Source organism: Budorcas taxicolor, chromosome 7, assembly GCF_023091745.1.
Source record: "Budorcas taxicolor isolate Tak-1 chromosome 7, Takin1.1, whole genome shotgun sequence".
Lineage (NCBI taxonomy): Eukaryota > Metazoa > Chordata > Mammalia > Artiodactyla > Bovidae > Budorcas > Budorcas taxicolor.
The window spans coordinates 80,200,776-80,226,351 of NC_068916.1; the positions used below are offsets into that span (position 1 = coordinate 80,200,776).

General features: G+C 40.1%; 1 protein-coding gene across 1 annotated transcript in view; it reads left to right on the forward strand.

Moving 5' to 3' along the window:
* MSH3 (mutS homolog 3) overlaps positions 1 to 25,576 on the forward strand; it is a 189,731-nt gene that overhangs the window by 71,960 nt on the left and 92,195 nt on the right. The window contains exon 13 of the mRNA XM_052643629.1: positions 15,075 to 15,207. Coding sequence (XP_052499589.1) covers positions 15,075 to 15,207 — 133 coding nt within the window. The remainder of the gene's footprint in view (positions 1 to 15,074; positions 15,208 to 25,576) is intronic.

Here is a 25,576-nt window from a genome sequence, read left to right on the forward strand (position 1 = left end):
CCTCCCAGAAGGTGTACACTCTGATCTAGGCCTCCTAGGAATTTCAAAGAGAAAACTCTGCCATAAGTTCATAAACCATAATTACAAAAGACGTGAGGAAACAAGTACCCATGAGTGTGAGTTAGTGGAAGTTATAAACACTAGACATAGAATCCCAAGACCTTCAGATAGTGAGATTAGAAAGGAGAATATTGAACCACCAAATTAAAAGAAACACAAAAGGGAATCAAAACAGCACAAAAATACCATCAGAAGAAATCAGGTTGATTTTTAAAAACAACTCCATGTAGCTTTTATTAATATAAACAGTGGGTAGGATTGAGGCCTGCGCAGGTCCCCGCCTGTCCATGGTTTGGGATTGCTACCTGCCTCATAAAGCAAAGGAAAGGGTTTTTCTTTTGGGAGGACAAAAGTCGTCTCCTCCTCTGAAAAAACCTTTTACATATTTGGTTTTGGCATTTTCCAGGAATAGAGGGGCAGGGATTGAAGCCTCATGAGTCTGGGTTTTCAGTTGAAGTATTACTGGGGAGTAGGTTCTTGTCAAGTTGCAGAAAGAATTCAGAGACAAGACAGAGAGGTCAGGAAAGCAAAGTGAGAATTTATTAAGTGGAGAGTGGGCAGTCTCAGGTGAGTAGCTGCACTGAGTTTGTTTGGCAATGTGGTTATATGAGGTATAGAAATGAAGGAGCAGGATATTCATTGGGGAGGGAGGGGTTTGAAGTTGAATACTCTGATTTTCATCCCAGCTCCATCTTCCTGAGGTGAGGGAGGATTTTTGTCCTTACTTGTCGGACACGACTGAGCGACTTCCCTTTCACTTTTCACTTTCATGCATTGGAGAAGGAAATGGCAACCCACTCCAGGGTTCTTGCCTGGAGAATCCCAGGGATGGGAGAACCTGGTGGGGTGCCGTCTATGGGGTCGCACAGAGTCGGACACGACTGAAGCGACTTAGCAGCCGCAGTCTTGATCGGAAGTATCATGGTATCAGTGCCTGATGGGAACTTCTTATCTTTAAGGCTAATTTTACTGTTATAAGAACATGATGAACAAAAGATTACATTCAGATGCCAGAGATTCCCTCCTTTTCCCACCTTTCTTTGTTGGCCTCCAGGACACTTATCATCCCAAAATGTGTGGTTTCATGTCAGTCCAGAGGTTCCTTCTTTTCTTTGTATGCCCAAGGACTCCCATTGTTGATAAGATGTATGGTCTCCTGCAATTTGGCCTGCACCCCCCTTTCTCTGTTCATCTTTAGCTACCTGCCTGCTCAGAGGAAGAGAGAGAAGGTCCAGAGTGAAGTGTCATTATCTCCAGAACTCATCACTGTTAACAGCCTGAGCTTCATGAGACATGGAAGTGGATTCCTTACCAAAGTAATAGTTTCCAAAAAAAAGAAAAGAAACAATTAGTGGGTTAGACCAGAGTAGGTGAAATAACTGAAATCCAAGATCTTATCTAAAGAAATTACCCAGAGTGTAGCACAGAGAGACAGTGTGAGCAAAGTAAAAGAGACTAAAAGACAAATCAAGAATTAGGTGGTCTAACATAATCCTCATCAAATTTCCAGTAGAAGGAAAAGAGAGTGTTCGAAGAAATGAAAGATGAGAGTTTCTCACATTTCATGAAAGATGCGAATCTTTAGGTAGAGAAAGCACAACTGAATCCAAAGTGCAATTGAAAACAAACAAGAAATCCACAATTTCCTAAACTGCAGTGAAACTCTGTATGATTCTAAATGAGAGATAAAAATCCTATAGAGGTCAAGGGAGCAAAGAAAGATCACCTGTAAAGCAATGGAAATTAAATAACTGATTTAAGTTCTGATTTCCCTACCTGTTCTGTTCTTCATCTGCTTTCTTTTGACAATGTCTTTTGAATTTTTTGTGTATTTTTTTAATCATTCAGGCCCATACCCCACAAAGCTTGGGAGTTGTTTTTTTTTTTTAGATTCATGTTTTTTTTTTCTTTATTTAAACATTTTAATTGGAGGCTAATTACTTTACAGTATTGTGGTAGTTTTTGCCATACATTCACATGAATCAGCTGTGGGTGTACATGTGTTCCCCATTCTGACCATCCCTCTAACCTCCCTCCCCATCCCATCTCTCAGGGTCATCCCAGTGCACCAGCCCAGAGCACCTTGCCTCATGCATCAAACTTGGGCTGGCGATCTATTTCACAGATGATAATAGTTCAGTTCAGTTCATTTCAGTCGCACAGTCATGTCCAATTAATTGCAATCCCATGAACTGCAGCACGCCAGGCCTCCCTGTCCATCATCAACTCCTGGAGTCTACCCAAACCCATGTTCATCGAGTTGGTGATGCCATCCAACCATCTCATCCTCTGCCATCCCCTTCTCCTCCTGTCCCCAACCCCTCCCAGCATCAGGGTCTTTTCAAATGAGTCAGCTCTTCTCATCAGGTGACCAAAGTATTGGAGTTTCAGCTCCAACATCAGTCCCTCCAATGAACACCCAGGACTGATCTCCCTTAGGATGGACTGGTTGGAACTCCTTGCAGTCCCAGGGACTCTCAAGAGTCTTCTCCAGCACCGCAGTTCAAAAGCATCAATTCTTCGGCGTTCAGCCTTCTTTATAATCCAACTCTCACATCCATACGTGACCACTGGAAAAACCATAGCCTTGACTAGACAGACCTTTGTTGGCAAAGTAATGTCTCTGCTTTTGAATATGCTGTATATGTTGGTCATAACTTTCCTTCCAAGGAGTAAGTATCTTTTAATTTCATGGCTGCAGTCACCATCTGCAGTGATTTTAGACCCTAGAAAAATAAAGTCAGCCACTGTGTCCACTGTTTCCCCATCTATTTGCCATGAAGTGATGGGACCAGATGCCATGATCTTCATTTCCTGAATGTTGAGCTTTAAGCCAACTTTTTCACTCTCCTCTTTCACTTTCATCAAGAGGCTCTTTAGTTCTTCTTCACTTTTTCCATAAGGGTGGTGTCATCTGCATATCTGAGGTTATTGATATTTCTCCCGGCAATCTTGATTCCAGCTTGTGCTTCTTCCAGCCCAGCGTTTCTCATGATGTATTCTGCACAGAAGTTAAATAAGCAGAGTGACAATATACAGCCTTGATGTACTCCTTTTCCCATTTGGAACCAGTCTGTTGTTCCATGTCCAGTTCTAACTGTTGCTTCCTCACCTGCATACAGGTTTCTCAAGAGGTGGGTCAGGTGGTCTGATATTCCCGTCTCTGTCAGAATTTTCTGCAGTTTATTGTGATCCACACAGTCAAAGGCTTTGGCATAGTCAATAAGGCAGAAATAGATGTTTTTCTGGAACTCTCTTGCTTTTTCCATGATCCAACGGATGTGGGCAATTTGATCTCTGGTTCCTCTGCCTTTTCTAAAACCAGCTTGAACATCTAGAAGTTCATTTATTGCTGAAGCCTGGCTTGGAAAATTTTAAGCATTACTTTACTAACGTGTGATATGAGTGCAATTGTGTGGTAGTTTGATTATTCTTTGGCATTGCCAGTCTTAGGGATTGGAATGAAAACTGACCTTTTCCAGTCTTATGGCCACTGCTGCGTTTTCCAAATTTGCTGGCATATTGAGTGTAGCACTTGCACAGCATCATCTTTTAGGATCTGAAATAGCTCAACTGGAATTCCATCACCTCCACTAGCTTTGTTCATAGTGATGCTTCCTAAGGCCCACTTGACTTCACATTCCAGGATGTCTGGCTCTAGGTGAGTGATCACACCATCATGATTATCTGGGTCGTGAAGATCTTTTTTGCACAGTTCTGTATATTCTTGCCACCTCTTGTTAATATCTTCTGCTTGTCTTAAGTCCGTACCATTTCTGTCCTTTATTGAGCCCATCTTTGCATGAAATGTTCCCTTGGTTTCTCTAATTTTCTTGACGAGATCTCTGCTGCTGCTGCTGCTGCTTCTATTGTTTTCCTCTATTTCTTTGCGTCGATTGCTGAGAAAGGCTTTCTTATCTCTCCTTGCTATTCTTTGGAACTCTGCATTCAAATGGGTGTATCTTTCCTTTTCTCCTTTGCTTTTCGCTTCTCTTCTTTTCACAGCTATTTGTAAGGCCTTCTCAGACAGCCATTTTGCTTTTTTGCATTTCTTTTTCTTGAGGACTCCCCAGGTCGATAGGTGCCCAATATGCTACTGGATATCAGTGGAGAAATAACTCCAGAAAGAATGAAGGGATGGAGCCAAAGCAAAAACAACACTCAGTTGTGATTGGGACTGGTGATGGAAGCAGGGTTTGATGCTCTAAAGAGCAATATTGCATAGGAACCTGGAATGTTAGTTCCATGAATGAAGGGAAATTGAAAGTGGTCAAACAGGAGATGACAAGAGTGAACATCGACATTCTAGGAATCAATGAACTAAGATGGACTGGAATGGGTGAATTGAACTCAGATGACCATTATATCTACTACTGTGGTCAGGAATCCCTTAGAAGAAATGGAATAGCCATCATAGTCAACAAGAGAGTCCGAAATGCAGTACTTGGATGCAATCTCAAAAATGACAGAGTAATAAACTCAAAATGGATTAAAGATCTAAACGTAAGACCAGAAACTATAAAACTCCTAGAGGAGAGCATAGGCAAAACACTCTCCGACAGAAGTCACAGCAGGATCCTCTATGACCCACCTCCCAGAATATTGGAAATAAAAGCAAAAATAAACAAATGGGACCTAATTAAAATTAAAAGCTTCTGCACAATAAAGGAAACTATAAGCAAGGTAAAAAGACACCCTTCAGAATGGGAGAAAATAATAGCAAATGAAGCAACTGACAAAGAACTAATCTCAAAAATATACAGGCAACTCCTGCAGCTCAATTCCAGAAAAATAAATGACCCAATCAAAAAATGGGCCAAAGAACTTAACAGACATTTCTCCAAAGAAGACATACAGATGGCTAACAAACACATGAAAAGATGTTCAACATCACTCATTATCAGAGAAATGCAAGTCAAAACCACAATGAGGTACCATCTCACACCAGTCAGAATGGCTGCTATCCAAAAGTCTACAAGTAAGAAATGCTGGAGAGGGCTGGGAGAAAGGGGAACCCTCTTACACTGTTGGTGGGAATGCAAACTAGTACAGCCACTATGGAGAACAGTGTGGAGATTCCTTAAAAAACTGGAAATAGAACTTCCTTATGACCCAGCAGTCCCACTACTGGGCATACACACCAAGGAAACCAGAATTGAAAGAGACACGTGTACCCCAGTGTTCATTGCAGCACTGTTTATAATAGCCAGGACATGGAAGCAATCTAGATGTCCATCAGCAGATGAATGGATAAGAAAGCTGTGGTACATATACACAATGGAGTATTACTCAGCCATTAAAAAGAATACATTTGAATCAGTTCTAATGAGGTGGATGAAACTTGAGCCTATTATACAGAGTGAAGTAAGCCAGAAAGAAAAACACCAATACAGTAACTAACACATATATATGGAATTTAGAAAGATGGTAACGATAACCCTGTATGCGAGACCGCAAAAGAAACACAGATGTATAGAACAGTCTTTTGGACTCTGTGGGAGAGGGAGAGGGTGGGATGATTTGGGAGAATGTCATTGAAACATGTATAATATCATATATGAAACGAATTGCCAGTCCAGGTTCGATGCATGATACAGGATGCTTGGGGCTGGTGCACTGGGATGACCCAGAGGGATGGTATGGTGAGGGAGGTGGGAGGGGGGTTCAGGATGGGGAACATGTGTATACCCATGGCAGATTTATGTTGATGTATGGCAAAACCAATACAATATTGTAAAGTAATTAGCCTCCAATTAAAATGAATAAATTTATATATATATATTAAAGAAAACGACAGAATGATCTCTGTTTGTTTCCAAGGCAAACCATTCAATATCATGGTAATCCAAGTCTGTGCCCTGACCGGTAACGCTGAAGAAGCTGAAGTTGAACAGTTCTATGAAGACCTACAAGACCCTCTAGAACTAACACTCCCAAAAGATGTCCTTTTCATTCTAGGGGACTGGAATGCAAAAGTAGGAAGGCAAGAAACACCTGGAGTAGCAGGCAAATTTGACCTTGGAGTACAGAATGAAGCAGGGCAAAGGCTAATAGAGTTTTGCTAAGAGAATGCACTGGTCATAGCAAACACCTTCTTTCAGCAACACAAGAGAAGACTACATGGACATCACCAGATGGTCGACACTGAAATCAGATTGATTGTATTCTTTGCAGCCAAAGATGGAGAAGCTCTATACAGTCAGCAAACACAAGACTAGGGGCTGACTTCGGCTCAGATCATTAAGTCCTTATTGCCAAATTTTCTTTCTTACTTACTTCGCTCAGTATAATAGGCTGTAGTTTCATCCATCTCATTAAAACTGATTCAAATTCATTCTTTTTTAATAGCTGAGTAATATTCCATTGTATATATGTACCACAGCTTTCTTGTCCATTGATGGACATCTAGGTTGCTTCCATGTCCTGGCTATTATAAACAGTGCTGCAATGAACACTGGGGTACACGTGTCTCTTTCAATTCTGGTTCCCTCAGTGTGTATGCTCAGCAGTGGGATTGCTGTGTCATATGGCAGTTCTATTTCCAGCTTTTTGAGGAATCTCCGCACTGTTCTCTATAAGTGGCTGTACTAGTTTGCATTCCCACCAACAGTGTAAGAGGGTTCCTTTTTCTCCACACCCTCTCCAGCATTATTTATAGACTTTCTGATAGCAGCCATTCTGACTGGCATGAGATGGTACCTCATTGTGGTTTTGATTTGCATTTCTCTGATAATGAGTGATGTTGAGCATCTTTTCATGTGTTTGTTAGCCATCTGTATGTCTTCTTTGGAGAAATGTCTGTTAAGTTCTTTGGCCCATTTTTTGATTGGGTCATTTATTTTTCTGGAATTGAGCTGCAGGAGCTGCTCGTATGTTTTTGAGATTAATTCTTTATCAGTTGCTTCATTTACTATTATTTTCTCCCATTCTGAAGGCTGTCTTTTCAAAAGCTTGGTAGTTTGTAGCCTCTTTCTATTGTCTGTTGCTTCTATTGATTCTTACTCATCTGGCTTCTTTTTATACTGGCATAAGAAGATACGTACACACACACACACACACACACACTTACTTGTGCTTGTGTTTGTGCTTAGTCACTCAGTTGTGTCCAACTCTTTGTGACCCCCATGGTCTGTAGCCCCCACCAGGCTTCTCTGTCCATGGGGATTCTCCATTCTCCAGGCAAGAATACTAGAGTGGTTGCCAAGCCGTCCTCCAGGGGATCTTCCCAACCCAGGGTTCAAACCTGTGTCTCCTGCATTGCAGGTGAATTCTTTACCATCTGGGACACACACACACACACACACACACACACACATAAATAATAGAATGTTACTATGTCATAAAAAAGAATGAAATACTGTATTGCCATTTTCACCAATATGAATGGACCTACAGAATATTATATGTAGTGACAAATACTTTATGATGTTACATATATGTGTGATCTAAAAACCGTACAAATGAATCTATATATAAAATAGAAACAGACTCATAGAAAGCAAACTTATGGTTACCAAAGGGAAAGGTTTGATAGCACAGTGAATTATATTCAAAATTTTGTAATAATTTATAATGAAACATAATATGAAAAAAAAAAAACCTGAATCACTTTACTTCTGAAACTAACAAATGTAGTTGATGTCAACTGTACTTCAATTAAATAAATAATATGAGTACTAACGTGAAGGTACCTTCTCCTGAAGAATATTTTTGTTCACTTTTGCCAGATTCTTGGTGGTATTACCAGTCTGGGACTGTCTTAAATTTAAGTTCAGTTTTGACATGTTTCAGTTCATCCAAATGATACTAACCTAGACTACAAATTTACCCTTACTATGAGGCCAGCTCATTTTTGCAGAAGATTCTTCTGGCATATCTTTTTAGTGCAAAAGTTGACTGCTGGATTATTTCTTTGGATTCTTGTTTTCATTTTGATTCTCATATAGTTTTTTTCTTACCATTTTTTTAGTCCTTTGATACTTGTGACAACATATTTTTATGTTTTGTTTGGCTTTTTAAATTGTCCCCAGTGGGAGGGATGGTCTGGAAGTACCCATTCCCATTATTGTCAAAAACAGAAATCACATTCATGCTCTTTTCAATGACTTAGGTTTGTGGCCTGAACCAATAATGGAAGGTAGCTGTCAGGAAATTGTTCTGTCTAATATTCTGAAAGGGGTAAATTGTCTCTTGGTAAAATGATGCCTCTTTTGAATATGAGTAATAAAAATCCTTAAAAACTGATTGGGTGATTTACAGTTTGCAACTAAGTAAATATTCAGAATAGCTGTTTACAATGTAATTTCATAAATAAACCCTTTCATGGTCTGTAAGGTTTTGAGCATGATGTTTGCAGATGGCATCTTACTACCTCTCATTACCTCTCAGAAAGAAGTTATTCCTTCTTTTCTCCTCTCTCCCTCCCTTGTATAATCCATCACAACTCCTGTTTACTTTACCTGTGTAATATCTTTTGAAACTATGTGCTCTTTTTACTGGTATATCCTCTGCTTGGGTTCAGATCATCAGTGCCACTCCCCTGGATTCCTGAAGCTGCCAATTAGCCGTTGACTCCCCTTGCTTTGAGGACTAAGTCAGAGCTCCTGTGTGGCCTGCATTATTCACGTGGCCAAGTTCCTGTTCCGCTTTCTAGCTCCTACTGTTACACTTTCACTCTCCATCTTCTTCTTTTTTTTTTTTTTAATTTGACTGTGCTGGGCCTTAGGGCATGTGGGATCTTCAGTCTTTGTTGCAGCGGTGGGGTCTTTAGTTGCAGTGTGCGGGGGCTTTAGTTGCAGTGTGTGGGGGCTTTAGTTGCAGCATATGGGATCTAGTTCCCTGACCAGGGATCAAACCCAGGCCCCCTGCGTTTGGAGCGCCAAGTATCAGCCCCTGGACCACCAGGGAAGTCCCTCCTTCTTCTGTTTATGCAATTGGTGCTTTATAAACACTCAGTAATTGTTCATTGAGTAAATAAGTGAATAGTGTATGTGAAAGGTAAAGCTAGGTAGATTCAAGAAATGGTTAGGCCCTAGGAGAAGGCCTGTGACTCATGTTGGTTTCTACCAGAAAGCTGTTTAGGTAGTTGATTTAGCCATATTGTATGACCAATGTGTTAATGTCTGAATTTAATTTACTCATTTTATATTATCTTTAGAGCTAACCTTTCAGTAAAAAATCAGAACCAACTACCAAAACACCCCCAACTTTTCTGCAGTAGTTTATCTCTTTCCCTCCAAATAAACTTATATTAGGATAATAGAGGCATTTTCCACAAATAGCAACCGGTAGGTACAGACTGATCACTTGTCCTTACTGTGGCAGTGGCTGTAGGTGATACACTGTGTTTCAGTGACAGCCCCACACAGCAGATACTAACGTCATCACTCCATTGATTTTCAAATGTGAAGGACTCTAGTGACACCCACATTTAATTGTTGGATCTTTGGTGATAAAGGAGAAATCTTTGTCATCTCCAGGACCTTAGATTCATTATTTGTTTTGTCATATGGAATGAAATGAATGACCCAGGTGTTCTCTTTTTCATTTGTTTAGAATGTATCCTGTGGTATGATCAATTGTAGAGTACCATAGGACATCTTGGAAGAATAATGTATTTATCATCATTTAATTGGCAGTGCTATTTCCTGTTTTGTTGATCTCTCTCACTGACTGGTTCCCTGATAGCTCAGCAGTAAAGAATCCACCTTACAATGCAGAAGACACGCTTTGATCCCTGGGTCAGGAAGATTCCCTGCAGGAGGAAATGGCAATCCATTCCAGTATTCTTGCCTGAAAAATCCCATGGTCAGAGGAGCCTGTTGGGCTATACAGTCCAAAGGGTTGCAGAGAGTCACATGACTGAGTGAGCACACTCATTGACTGCACCAAAATAATTGTTTTCTATTCTGGTGGTCTGACCTATTATTTTATTACAGTTATTTAGAAAGTCTTATACCCACCAATTAGAGAACAGTTCTGAGATACACCAAAAAACTTGATTGGAAGTCATTTTTACTGATTTGCCTTCTGATCTGCTTATTGGAGTTAAAAGTGGAAGTATGGCCTCCCCAGTGATGAGAAATTCATGATAAATAGTGCCTCACACCCTCTCCAGTTCTCCCTGACTGGGTTAGACATTTGTAGTTGGTTATGGCATTGTTTCTCAATGTACCTCCTATCAAGTCTCAGCACAGTATTTCAGGTCACTACTACCAGTCAGATTTAGCACTTAAGATGCTAGGACTGGCCTTTCTTGTGTAATCCTTCCTTGTTCACTTTGCACAAAATACTGTTTTGTATCTATGCCTAGAGGCTTGTCTAAACATAGTTATATCCCAGCTTGTGTTTTGGGTGTTGTTTCTCCCTCCCCTGTGCTGTTCTTTGCGGTACCTACCAAACAAATTTCATAACCAAATAAAGGTGTCTGTGGCTTCCCTGGTGGCTCGCTTGCCGAAGAAATCTGCCTGCAGTGCAGGAGACTACCTGCAGTAGAGGAGACCAGAGTTCAATCCCTGGGTCAGGAAGTTCCTCTGGAGAAGAAAATGGCCACCTGCTCCAGTACTCTTGCCTGGAAAATCCCATGGACAGAGGAGCCTGGCAGGCTACAGTCCATAGGGTTGCAAAGAGTAGAACAAGATTGAGTGACTACGTTGCCACCAAAGGTGTCTGTTACAATAGTGGTGGTAACAGCTAACGAGTATTGAGTAGTTATTGTGTGTCAGGCAGTCTGCTAAGTGCTAAATATGTATTATTTCATTGAATTCTTATAACAATTCTATATGAGTGAGGGACCATTATTATTCCCATTTTATAGAGGGAGAAGCTAGGGCAAGTCTATATAACTGGTAAATGAAAGAACCTGGATTTGAACTGAGGTTATTTCTCTTCTTAGCTCAAGCTCTTTACCTCTGAGCTGTTAACCTCCCTAACAAGTGAAGGCTGGGTTAATGTGAAAATGATTCAGAACCAGGTTTTGTCTGTGCTATCACAATGCTAAAATAAAAGCCACTACCTGTATATTTTCCAAGAAAATATTTTTTTAAAAAGTCTTTTGGAAAACTTCATAAATATGATTTAAGTTTTTATTAACCTCTTTTGCTTTTATCTTTCCATGTCTCAGACAACCTGTATAATTTTTGAGAGAGGAGCTCTCTGGCTGTCTTATACATTCACAGATGGCATTATTTTATCTGTCCTCATACCATCTGCAGCATCAACTTAGTCTATTTCAACTGGTGCCTTCTTTCATTTGTGCAGGAGTGAGCTATTAAAATAAAACTTTATATTTCTGTAGCATTTGGGGGTAAACGTTGTGATAAAATAAATCAATGTTTTACCCTAACAATCTTAATTTAATTTTTTCACCTCATCTTGATTTATTTTATATGTAGTCTTCGAAATTCAGTTGATTTCAGCAGCTACTTATTGATTATGTATCATGATCAGTTACGCTATTGGAGAAATGATCCCCATTCTCATAGAGCTTAGGACTTCCCAGGTGGCTCAGTGGTGAAGAATCTGTCTTTCAATGCAGGAGACTCAGGAGATGTGGGTTCTATCCCTAGGTCGGGAAGATCCCCTGGAGGGGGAAATGGCAACCCACTACAGTGTTCTTGCCTGGAAAAATCCCATGAGTAGAGGTGCCTGGTGGGCTACAAGTTGATGGGGTCGCAAAGAGTAGGATATGACTGACCACAAACAGACTCTCACACTCACTGAGCTTACTTTCGAGTGGTGAAGACAGTCGAGAAGTAAATATGGTTGTAAGTTTCACTATAGAAAGAAAACAGAGTTGTATGGAAAAGGATGGCAAAGGATGAAATCTAGTTCTAGTGAGTCTAGAAAGCCCTTTCAGAGGAAGAATGAGAAGGAGTTTGCAAAACAAAGTGGAAGGTGGTAGGCAGGAGGAAACGGGAAACCAGTCTTCAAGGCAGAGTGAGGAGCAGGTGAGAAAGTCGTGATGTCAGAGAACTTGAGTGACCAAGCTGTTGGAAGAAGATCAGTCCAACTGAAACTTAGAGTGAGAGGAAGAGAGGAGCAGGCGATCTCAGATGAGACTTGTGAGGCAAGCAGGTCATTTAAGGATCCTGGATTTGAATCTAAGATTAATGGGAAGTCATTGATCAACATTCAGAAAACGAAGATCATGGCATCTGGTCCCATCACTACATGGGAAATAGATGGGGAAACAGTGGAAACAGTGTCAGACTTTATTTTGGGGGGCTCCAAAATCACTGCAGGTGGTGACTGCAGCCACGAAATTAAAAGATGCTTAACTCCTTGGACAGAAAGTTATGACCAACCTAGATAGCATATTGAAAAGCAGAGACATTACTTTGCCAACAAAGGTCCGTCTAGTCAAGGCTATGGTTTTTCCAGTGGTCATGTATGGATGTGAGAGTTGGACTGTGAAGAAAGCTGAGTGCCGAAGAATTGATGCTTTTGAACTGTGGTGTTGGAGAAGACTCTTGAGAGTCCCTTGGACTGCAAAGGAGATCCAGCCAGTCCATTCTGAAGGAGATCAGCCCTGGGATTACTTTGGAAGGAATGATGCTAAAGCTGAAACTCCAGTACTTTGGCCACCTCATGCGAAGAGTTGACTCATTGAAAAAGACTCTGATGCTGGGAGGGATTGGGGGCAGGAGGAGAAGGGAACAACAGAGGATGAGATGGCTGGATGGTATCACCGACTCGATGGATGTGAGTTTGAATGAACTCTGGGAGATGGTGATGGACAGGGAGGCCTGGCGTGCTGTGATTCATGGGGTCTCAAAGAGTCGGACATGACTGAGTGACTGAACTGAACTGAACTGAACTGAACTGATTGATGAGCTTAAGGCAGAAGTAAGGCATGAACAGGTTTGGGTTCTAGGAAGACTGCTCAGGCTGTGCTGTGGAGAATGGATTGGGAAAAGGGACAGAGGTGGGCGTGAGGAGAAAATTTCGGAGGCTGTTTTGGTAGAACACTTCTCTTTGTTTTCACAAAGAGAGAGAGTCATATTTCCTTAGACTAGTGTAGAAGCAATAGAATGGAAAAAACTGAAGAGATTTAAGAGGCCACAGCATTGAGAATGGAAGAATCAGCCTGTGTGTCTGCAAAATTCTGGCTTGTTCTACTTTTTCATGTGAAACCAAATGCCTGTTCTACGCAGCAGAGGATGAACTAGAGAAAAATGGAACAAAAAATGATAGCTGAAGTTAGCCTCTGCTTTGTGAACAAGCTTGACTTCACAGCATAGTTATAGGGATGTGGTGGTGTGTTCAGTCACTTCAGTCATGTCTGACTCTTTTGCAATCCTATGGAGTGTGAGGGCATCAGGCTCCTCTGTCCATGGGATTCTCCAGGCAAGAATATTGGAGTGGGTTGCCATTTCCTCCTCCAGGGTGTCTTCCTGACCCAGGAATCAAGCCTATATCTCCTGTGTCTCCTGCATTGTAGGCGGATTCTTTACCCACTGAGCCACCTGGAAACCCCAGTTATAGGGGTAAGAAAGATAAAAACTCTCAGTTAATTGTAAAACAGTTTAATAGTCATCTAGGCAGGATTCTGATGTCAGGTTGCCCTTTACATCAGTGCATGTGATATCGAAAGAATTTTGATAGAGTGCATTCTGTAGCTGATGTCCCCATTTCCCCCCAAATGTCAGTTCGTTTTTTTATTTGGTTGTTTGTTGTCATTCATTCATTGATCGAAAAGAACATTTACTGAGGGCCCATTTTCTACTAGATATGTTTACTTATTTCAGTTTTTTCACATATGGCCATTATACCTAGTGTAGGCCTTTGACATGTATAGGTGCTGGATGGGTTTTATCTCATTTGGGACACATTAGTCAAGTTTCCATGTTGAGTTGACAGTCTCACCATTTCTTTCCAAGTGACCCATCACTTAAGGTGTAGCCATTGATAAAATGCTGCAATCCTGGTCTCCCATGTCTCGTGATGTTTTTTAAAAATTTTTATTGTAGTTGAATTACAATATAGAGTTAATTATTGCCTTACAGTAAGGTGATTCAGTTTTTATATATATATATATATATATATATATATACACACACACACACACGCACACACACACACATTCATTTCATATTCTTTTCATATTCTTTTCTGTTATGTAATTTATCACCTGATATTGAATATAGTTTCCTGAGGTCCTAATGCTTTATCCTCTGACCTTTCTATTAGGACTTCCAATCTCTGCCCAGGCTCAGTGTGCCTAAGTCCCATTTCGATCAAACATATGATCAATTCAGCTACCACCACTGAGACTTCTCCCAAAGCAGCTGATTGGCTGAATGAAGTGATTTTTGACCGAGATGGTCAGTTATTTCAGTCAGAGTAGAAAATCCACTGTAGATTTTTTGTAGTGAGCAAAAAAATCCATTTGCTTACTGTAGATCCATTATATTAACCAGGTAATAAAAGCAATAGTAGCAAATTCTCCGTCTCATTGGTTTAAATACAAAAGAAATGGTTGTTTTTTGCTAATGAAAAGTTCATTTGATAGAGGATGTGGGGTGGAAGGTTTTCTGCTCTACTCACAGACTCACGCTGATGGAGTCAACAGGTGAGGTGGCTCACAGAATAGCCCTGGGCTCAACATCTAGTTGGCAAAGGAGGAGAGAGTGAATGTGAAATACTGCAGGAGGTTTTATAGACCATGACTAGAAGTGATGTAATCCTTCCTACATGTATTTCATTGGCTAGAACTTGGATACGTGGCTATACCTCATTGCAGGGGAGTCTGGGAAGTGTAGTCTGTGTGTTTGTTCTGGAGGAAGGAAAACTTACGGAGCCCATCTTTGCCCCATCTGTTTAATGACTTTCCTAGTGTGGTACCTGGCCTTTGATTCCAGTGATAAGGGGCAGAGAAGGGCTGCAGGTATGGATGAAATCTCCTTTGTGCTTTTCTAAGTGGCTGCTGTCACAGTACTGGGCTTTAGAGTGGGAAATGCCTACATTCTGAGTTCCTAACTTATCTGATAATTGCCATTTCTCTGTTCCCACAGGGAAATAAATACTCGACTTGATGCTGTATCTGAAGTTCTCCACTCAGAATCCAGTGTGTTTGGTCAGATAGAAAATCATCTACGTAAATTGCCTGACATAGAGAGAGGACTCTGTAGCATTTATCACAAAAAAGTAAGTGTGATAGAAATCACATCTTTTAAAACTGTTGATTTTCTTCAGCTTGAGGATGGAGTGAAGTTGCTCAGTTGCATCTGACTTTTTGTGATCCCATGGACTGTAGCTTACCAGGCTCCTCCATCCATGGAATTTTCCAGGCACGAGTACTGGAGTAGGTTGCCGTTTCCTTCTCCAGGGTATCTTGCTGACCCAGGGATCAAACCCAGGTCTCCCTCATTGCAGGCAGACGCTTTACCCTCTGAGCCACCAGGGGATACCAGATATTAATAGGAAACATCACAGAGCTTTATTATTATTTTATTTTGTAAAATCTTACAGATAACATAAGAGAATCCTTAGAGATTTTAATTGCACAAACTGAGGTTATTCCAATTTTTGCATTATTTGCCCACTTCTGTTAACCTCAGCAACATATAGAGGCTGTTCTAATACAAGATATTCTCCTATTTCATCCTCAAAGTATGGACCACCATCAAAGTAAGGAGTTTACTTAGACTAGCTACTTTAAGAAGAGATGCCTTATTTCTTTTGACCTCACAACAACTTCTTATTTGACTTAACCAAAGCAAAAATCTGCTTGTAAAATATTTGTGGTATTATTAATATACAGACAAGTTTGGATATTGAAGCTAAGTAAAACACATTATTTTGATTTTCATCACCTAAGCTTTCCATTTTAAATCATAACAGTAACAAGTGAGATTTGTTAGAGAAATAATTTATCTTCAAAATATGCCTAAAATTAAAAAAATTATCAGTTGATGATATTTGTAATTGTTAATAAACTTTTTATAGTGTCTTACCTACTACAGAAGTCATTCACATATGTTAAACTCTTTGTTGTAAAAAAAAAAACTTTGTGAGGTTGAGAAGATTTATTACTTTCTTACTGGCGAGGAATTATGTATATTGCTGTCTTTATATAATGCTATGACAACTTGCATTACCTTGGCTAAAATGATGCTAAGAGGAGGGTTAATAACTTGTTCATAAGTGATGGAATTCATATTTAAACTAGGGTCCTTGACTGGGTTTTAGTGGCTTACATTTTTGGACACTACCATTTTTGATGTAGCAGCAGTTTTGAATACTATTGAATCTTTTTTCCTGGCTGTCCCTATGTAAGCAACTTTTATTTTTTGCCCAAATGTAAATCCTTGCCAATTTAATAATTTTTTTAGAACAGTTTTTATAAATTTATTTTATTTATTTTTTCTTTTCTTTTCTTTTTTTTTTTACTGGGCTTTGGTGATGGACAGGGAGGCCTGGTATGCTGCCATTCATGGGGTCGCAAAGAGTCAGACACGACTGAGCAACTGAACTGAACTGAACTGAACTGAGGGGATGGAATGGGGAATACCTCTGTTAACTTATGCCCCACTAGGAAGATGTCCATTCTAACTTTCCGGGGATAGCTTTCGGAGCTTTTTCTTTTTCTTGGAGCCGCTGCTCTTGCTGGCAGCAGCCTCTTCAGGTCCACTGCTGAGTGGCTCCTCTTTGGAAGACAGTTTCTGCTTTTCTTTGAGGATCCTCTTTTTTTCTGAGTCATCCGGGTCAGTAACTTGTTTCTCTTTGGGAAAAGATTTCTTCCTCTTGGGAAGACTTCCAGTACCAGCTGTCTCTAACTAGCTCTTCCTTGGAAAAAGATTTCTCTTTCTGGGGTTTGGGAAAAGACACAGATTCTCCTGAAGAGCCTCCTGGAGCTTTTGCTTTTTCTTCTTTTTGGGTCTTTCACTGGTCTCCTCACACTCCTCCGGGGCACTGCTATTTTCTGAAGAAGCCAGGGCAATTGCAGCCAGCCTTTTCTTTTCCTTCAAGGATTTCTTCTGTTTCTCAAGCTTGCTAGTAATCTCAGCAGCCGCTTCCTCTGCCTGAACCACTGCCTCCTTCATGACATCCAGATTCTTTCGGGGAATCTCTCCAGTATAATAGGACAGCTGCTCCTCAACTTGTTCTCGAAGCTTCTCCCCCAAAACACTGGTGGGCACCTCAGAGAAGCAATCAATTTGTGAGGCAATACTGCATTTGTTTGCCAGGTATTGGGAGATGTGACCTTTGTTTTAAAACAGTTTTTATGTGCCCAAACTTTTAGTTCAGTTCAGTCACTCAGTTGTGTCCGACTCTTTGTGACCCCATAGATTTCAGCATGCCTGGCTTCCCTGTCCATCACCAACTCCCGGAGCTTACTCAAGCTCATGTCTATAGAGTTGGTGATGCCATCCAACCATCTCATCTTCTGTCATCCCCTTTCTCTCCTGCCTTCAATCTTTCCCAGCATCAGGATCTTTTCAGATGAGTCAGTTCTTTGGACCAGGTGGCCAAAGTATTGGAGTTTCAGCTTCAGCATCAGTCCTTCCAATGACTATTCAGGACTGATTTCCTTTAGGATGGACTGGTTGGATTTCCTTGCAGTCCAAGGGACTCTCAAGAGTCTTCTCCAACACCACAGTTCAAAAGCACCAGTTCTTCAGTGCTCAGCTTTCTTTATAGTCCAACTCTCACATCCATACATGACTACTGGAAAAACCTTAGCTGTGACCAATTTTCTATTAGTCTTTACCTTTTTAAGCCTTTTTCCTTTACAGTGTTTTACTGGAATAATAACTACTGCTTCTGAAAATACTTGCAGTGCCCAGGAGGACTTACGTAACTGTTCCATATGCTTCAGCTAAATTTGAAAAGAAAGAAAAAGTCAAAATTGGGAAATACTGATCCCTAGGGAAAAAATGTATGCCTTGGTTATGGGGTTGGCATCTATTGTTCCATTGCTTGATGCACTGTGTTCGAGTTGTTTTTTCTTTTCCCCCCCAAGACTTTTAAAAAAACCTTTATTTATTTATTTTTATTTTGGAATGTGCTGGGTGTTCGCTGCAGCATAGGCTTTTCTCTAGTGGTCACAAGGAGGGGCTGCTGTCTAGCTGCAGGGCCCAGGCTCCCATTGCAGTGGCCTCTCTTGTTGTAGAGCAGGGTGCGTGGGCTTCAGTAGTTGTGGCCCCTGGGCTCTAGAGCACAGGCTCAATAATTGTGGTGCATGGGCTTAGCTACTCTGCAGCATGTGGGATCTTTCTGGATTAGGGATTGAACCCGTGTCTCTTGCATCAACAGGAGAACCCCTCACCACGGAGACACCAGGGAAGCCCAAGATTATTTATTTTTGATGTGTACTATGTTTAAAGTCTTTACTAAATTTGTTACGATACTGTTTTTATCTTTCGGTTTTGTGGCCATGAGGCATGTGAGATCTCAGCCCCCCAACCAGAGATCTAGCCCATACCCCCCACTTTGGCAGGTGGTCTTAACCACTGGCCTGCCAGGGAAGTTGCTGAGTTTCTGTTTTGCTGGCAAGAGTAGAGGCTGTTCCGGTTGTAGGAAGTATTATGGTTGGCATTTTTGAGGTTACAGAATGGATGACATACCATCTGTTATTTTGTTTTTGACCTTGACCCAGTGGCTGATAATCCATGCTTGTTACCCTTCATTGAGCAGCAGATCTCTAAACACATTGCTTTCACTACTAACAAGGATTCACTGACAGATGTTAGAGATTTTTGTTTTTCTCAAAAGAAGATAGGAGCAAAGCTGAAAAATTATCAATGGCTAATCAAAAGAGCTGAATCATAGTATCCATGGCATTAAGATGGCATCATCATTTATTACAGTGGTGATTTCTATTATGCCTTCCTGCTTCTCTTTAAACTGTACTTTATTATTTGCATTTCATAAAGTTTGTATACTTATAAAAGTTTAAAACTCTGGTAAATGTCAGAATCTTAATTTTTTAAACTGAGGTATAATTGATGTCCAACGTTATTTTAGTTTCAGGTATATAACATAAAGATTCAATATATATGATCACCACAGTAAGTCTCTAGTTAGCATCCTTTACTACGTAAAGTTGCAAAGCTTTTTTGTTGTCTCTTGATGAGAAACAGCTCTTAAGATCTACTCTTCAGCAACTTTCAAATACACACAATGCAGTATTAGTAACTGTGGTTGCCATGCCATTACATCACCAGGACTTATTACAACTGGAAGTTTGTACCTTTGGACCATCTTTACCCATTTTGCCTACATAACCATGTTCCACAACCCCTAATATGTGCTCTATATCTATTAATTCAGGTTTTTTGTTTGGTTTTTCAGATTCCACATCCAAGTGAGATCATGCAGAATAGAATCTAATTTCTTTTAAAAGCAACCAATATGCAGAACAGGAATGACTTTTTAGACTTTCAGCTTATACTGATGAAACTTGTGACTCACTCAGAAGTTGTTCCTTTCTTGCTGTTGTAGTGTTTGTACGAGAATATGCCTAAGGATTGATTTGAAAAGTGGAGATTACAAATGATTTGGTATAGACCAACTTTAGGAAGTCTGAACGCTTTAAACCACATTTTTATAGATTAGTTAGCTGGCTCTTGGAACATACCATAAAACACATATCTATTCTTTATCATTAGATTACTCTAAATAAGCTTCTGCTGTATGCACCAAATGGTGAGTGATATCCTGGGTACAGATTGTGCCAATTTTGTGAAATTCAGAAAATGTTAAGGAACATTGTTTGAATATTGTGGAAGTGGTAGGCTTAGGCCATCTGGCTGTGTGGAAAGTGCTGCGGAATAGGCACAAATAGGTATTTTTATGATGATAATAATAGAGGATACCAAGTGGGCCAACTCTGAAATAAACATTTCTTTTGATAGTAAGACTTCAAATTTAAATCTTAGAAAATAGTGCTAGTGATAGGAGTTCACATTAACTGCTCAATAACTATAATAACTTTTGTAAGAAAATGACACATAACTGCTAAGGGTGTAGCACTTAGTAAATGTTGAAAAGAGAGGGTTTCCAGACTTTGTAGGTTTTATAGTTAATTTCTTAGCTAGACTGCTGGAAGCCCAACTCCATGTTTTCCGTGTGGAGCTTAGGTTGGGGTTCTTCCAGTCCTGTGATCTGCCTCTGCACTTGCGCATGTATTCTCAAGCACTTCCACAGAGAAGCTGCTGCCAGAAATGGGGTCGAACATGAGTGACTTCAAGAGCAACTGTTCTACCCTTCTTCTCAGCTTTCTTGTGACTCCGCTGAGTCATTTTGCTTAAGACATTTGAGAGCAGCCTGCCCTGGGCACTTAGGACTTGGTTGCAAGCATTCCTGGCTTTCATCTTATTTCTGTTGCTCACTTAAACTTGATATCATATCTAAGCATGAAGAACCAATTCCTTTTTTTTTCTTTTTTGCTTATCAAATTGCAATAATTATGAGATTATTATTCAGAAATTTTATTGAAAATGTTTATTTTTGGCCCTTTACTTTTACTAGAGTATACCATTAAGTGACTTGAGTTCAATTCTAGGCTATAAATTATTTCCAGGCTCCATATTTATACAAACAGTGCAGTTTCCTATATGTATCTTTCCCAGTGAGCCACGGCCTTTCTGGAAATGAGGTGCTTTATGATACATTCTGAACTCACCATTTGTTCAGTTGAACCTAGTTTCTTTTTTTTTGGTCCAGTTTTCTTCATTTCTTATAAGTAATTATCTTTCTAAATATGTTCTTAACATTCATCCATTATATATATATATACATATATATATACTATTTATGGTGTGTACTTACCATTAACTTAAACTTGCATTGTCCTCTCATATCAAGGTATTCATTTTCATCAAATATTCTTGTTCATTTCATGTTCTTGAGCCTTCCTGCCTGATTCAACCTGGACTTGTTGCCTGCTATACCCGTTGAATAGCTATCTTTTTAGATTCCCTTTATTTCCCTTGAATTGAATCTTCTGTTTTCTGTACTTCATGACTTCCTCTTGGTTCATTCCTCCATTTTGGTGGGGTACGTTCTCTGGAGGGATCCTGAGAAAGGGTATTAGGAGTAAGTTTTGAAACACTGATGTCTGGAAATGTCTTTGTTTCGCTCTCACATTTGATTGGTAGTTTGGTTGAGTGTAAAATTCTAGGTTGTAAATTATTTTCCTTTAGAATTTTGTGCTGTCTTTTTCAACAGCTTCTACTATTATTTTTAAACAGTCTGAAGTCGTACTGGTTCCCGATTCTTTGTGTGACCTTCTTTTGTTGTGGTGGTGGTTTTTTCTCTCCTTCTAGAAATGGAAGATTGTGTCTTTTGTCTCCAACGTTTTAAAATTTCATGATGATCAGCTGCGATTTGGTTCTGTTTTAATTCATTGTATTGGAGATGTTCAATCTGGCAACCAAGTTCTAGGAAATTTTTCTGAATTATTATTTAAAGTTTGGATGTGTAATTCTAAATTCAAAATTATTACTTTTTATTGAAGTATAGTTGATTTACAATGTTGTGTTAATTTCTGCTGTACAGAAAGGTGATTCAGTGGTACATATACTCACATTCTTTTTTTATATATTCTTTTCTTTTATGGTTCATCACAGGATATTGACTATAATCCCTGCGCAATACAGTAGGACCTTGTTTTTTATCCATTCTACATATAATAGCTTCCATCTGCTAATCCCAAACTCTAATCCATCCGTCTTCCAGGCCCCCTCCTCCTCAGCAACCACAAGTCTGTTCTTTACATCATGAGTCTGTTTTTATTTTATAGATAAGTTCATTTGTAGGCAGTGGCACCCCATTCCAGTACTCTTGCCTGGACAATCCCATGGATGGAGGAGCGTGGTGGGCTGCAGTCCATGGGGTCGCTAAGAGTCGGACATGACTGAACGACTTCACTTTCACTTTTCACTTTCATGCATTGGAGAAGGAAACGGCAACCCACTCCAGTGTTCTTGCCTGGAGAATCCCAGGGACGGGGGAGCCTGGCGGGCTGCCTTCTATGGGGTTGCACAGAGTCGGACACGACTGAAGCGACTTAGCAGCAGCAGCAGCAAGTTCATTTGTGTCATATTTTAGATTCCACATAAAAGTGATATCATATGGTATTTGTCTTTCTCTTTCTGACTTACTTCACTTAGTATGATAGTCTCTAGATCCATCTGTGTTGCTGCAAAGTGGCATTATGTCATTTTTTTAATGGTAAGTAGTATTTCATTGTATATATATGACATACCTCTGAATTATTTTTTTGATAATTTATCTCCTTTTTATAGCTCTATTATTTGAGTCCTTGAATATTCTGGACTGATTATCGATCTTTCTTCTGTGTTACCCATCTCTTTACCCTTTTGCTTTACCTTCTTGGAAATTTTATTACCTTGATTTTCTACCTCTTTTGTTAAAATTTTCATTTCTACTATCATAGTTTAATTTATGCAATTTTTAATTGTTTTCTTGTTCTCTGAATGTTTCTTTTAAAATAACAACATACCATTCTTAATTCATGATTCTCTCTTTGTTTCAATATTCTCTGTTTAACAGGATATTGTTAACTTTTTCTTCTACCTGTATAGGTTCCATTCCTTCTGGTATTTGTTGGTTGATTAATTTGTTGCTTATTTTAGTGTTTACATTTCATGTTAGAATCATTTCATGCATCCAGGTTCGATGCATGAGACAGGGTGCTCGGGGCTGGTGCACTGGGATGACCCAGAGGGATGGGATGGGGTGGGAGCTGGGAGGGGGATTCAGGATGGGGAACACATGTACACCCGTGACGGATTCATGTCAATGTATGGCAAAACCACTACAATATTGTAAAGTAATTAGCCTCCAATTAAATAAAATATATTAAAAATCTTTTTAAATCTGTCTGATCATTTTTAGACTAAGAAACTAAAACGCTGGTAGTAAGCTCTGTGTAGTTGGATGTGGCTTGCAGATTATGAGGTAAACTGTTGTGTGAACTTGATGGTCCATTTATGGGGAGAATTCCTGCTATATGCTGTCTTTATAATTTTTCTCTTGGGCTTGTGAGATTCCCCAGGGACTCTTTCCGCTTTCTGACTGGCTAACAATGTTCTGTGAGCTCAGTGAGGACAGCTGGGAATCTCAACATTCAGTCTGGAATCATTCTCTAAATCCTTTGCTTTTTGTGGTACTCTCATCCGTCACTGTGCCTGAAGCTGATTCAAATACCTGTGTTTTACCTTCTCCAGAGACTAAAACTATAGTTGACTCTTGAACAACATGAGTGTGAATTGTGAAAGTCCTCTTACAGTTGATTTGTTTCAGTAAATATGTACTACAGTACTACGTGATCCATGGTTGGTTGAATCCATGGATATAGAAACACAGATATGAAGGGCTCACTGTAGAGTTCTATTCAGAGTTTTGACTGTGTGGAGGGTCAGCACCCCTAACCTCCACACATTGTTGAAGGGTCCACTACAGTCTTTGTAGGGTAGGAGAATGGTGGCCCTTTAGTGACATGAGTGCAATTGTGCGGTAGTTTGAGCATTCTTTGGCATTGCCTTTCTTTGGAATTGGAATGAAAACTGACCTTTTCCAGTCCTCTGGCCACTGCTGAGTTTTCCAAACTTGCTAGCATATTGAGTGCAGCACTTTCACAGCATCATCTTTCAGGATTTGAAACAGCTCAACTGGAATTCCATCACCTCCACTAGCTTTGTTCGTAGTGATGCTTTCTAAGGCCCACCTGACTTCACATTCCAAGATGTCTGGCTCTAGATTAGTGATCACATCATCATGATTATCTGGGTCGTGAAGATCTTTTTTGTACAGTTCTTCTGTGTATTCTTGCCATCTCTTCTTAGTATCTTCTGCTTCTGTTCGGTCCATACCATTTCTGTCCTTTATTGAGCCCATCTTTGCATGAAATGTTCCCTTGGTATCTCTAATTTTCTTGAAGAGATCTCTAGTCTTTCCCATTCTGTTGTTTTCCTCTATTTCTACCGCACAATTGCACTCATCTCACATGATAGTAAAGTAATGCTCAAAATTCTCCAAGCCAAACTTCAGCAATACGTGAACCGTGAACTCCCTGATGTTCAAGCTGGTTTTAGAAAAGGCAGAGGAACCAGAGATCAAATTGCCAACATCCGCTGGATCATGGAAAAAGCAAGAGAGTTCCAGAAAAACATCTATTTCTGCTTTCTTGACTATGCCAAAGCCTGTGAGTGTGTGGATCACAATAAACTGTGGAAAATTCTGAAAGAGATGGGAAGACCAGACCACCTAACCTGCCTCTTGAAAAATCTGTATGCAGATCAGGAAGCAACAGTTAGAGCTGGACATGGAACAACAGACTGGTTCCAAATAGGAAAAGGAGTACGTCAAGGCTGTATATTGTCACCCTGCTTATTTTTATGCAGAGTACATCATGAGAAATGCTGGACTGGAAGAAACAGAAGCTGGAATCAAGATTGCCGGGAGAAATATCAATAACCTCAGATATGCAGATGACACCACCCTTTTGGCAGAAAGTGAAGAACTAAAGAGCCTCTTGATGAAAGTGAAAGAGGAGAGTGAAAAAGTTGGCTTAAAGCTCAACATTCAGAAAATGAAGATCATGGCATCTGGTCCCATCACTTCATGGGAAATAGATAGGGAAACAGTATCAGACTTTATTTTTTTGGGCTCCAAAATCACTGCAGATGGTGACTGCAGCCATGAAATTAAAAGACGCTTACTCTTTGGAAGAAAAGTTATGACCAAACTAGATAGCATATTCAAAAGCAGAGACATTACTTTGCCGACTAAGGTCCATCTAGTCAAGGCTATGGTTTTTCCTGTGGTCATGTATGGATTGAGAGTTGGACTGTGAAGAAGGCTGAGTGCCGAAGAATTGATGCTTTTGAACTGTGGTGTTGGAGAAGACTCTTGAGAGTCCCTTGGACTGCAAGAAGGTCCAACCAGTCCATTCTGAAGGAGATCAACCCTGGGATTTCTTTGGAAGGAATGATGCTAAAGCTGAAACTCCAGTACTTTGGCCACCTCATGCGAAGAGTTGACTCATTGGAAAAGACTCTGATGCTGGGAGGGATTGGGGGCAGGAGGAGAAGGGGACGACAGAGGATGAGATGGCTGGATGGACGTGAGTTTGGGTGAACTCCAGGAGCTGGTGATGGACAGGGAGGCCTGGCGTGCTGCGATTCATGGGGTCGCAAAGAGTCAGACACGACTGAGCGACTGAACTGAACTGAACTTAGTGACATGAAGAGGAATAGGGGATTGAGGGATTTAATTGCTGCATAAGTCACTTTCAGCCAATTGTTTTCTCCACTCCCAAAACCCCAGCTTCCACTTTCAAAGATAATTTGTGCCCCCAATTCCTGAGTCTTAGGATTCTGGGTATAACTCAAGTTGAGTCCTAGTTTTCCTCATGGCAAGCTTAAGATTCAAATACCTAGAGTCTTCTAAGTCAAATTACCGTTAGTCTGTTTACTTTGTAGCTTCTAAGAGATTATTGTCATTGTTTTTTCTCCTAATTATTCTTGAAGTTTCATGTCTTTTA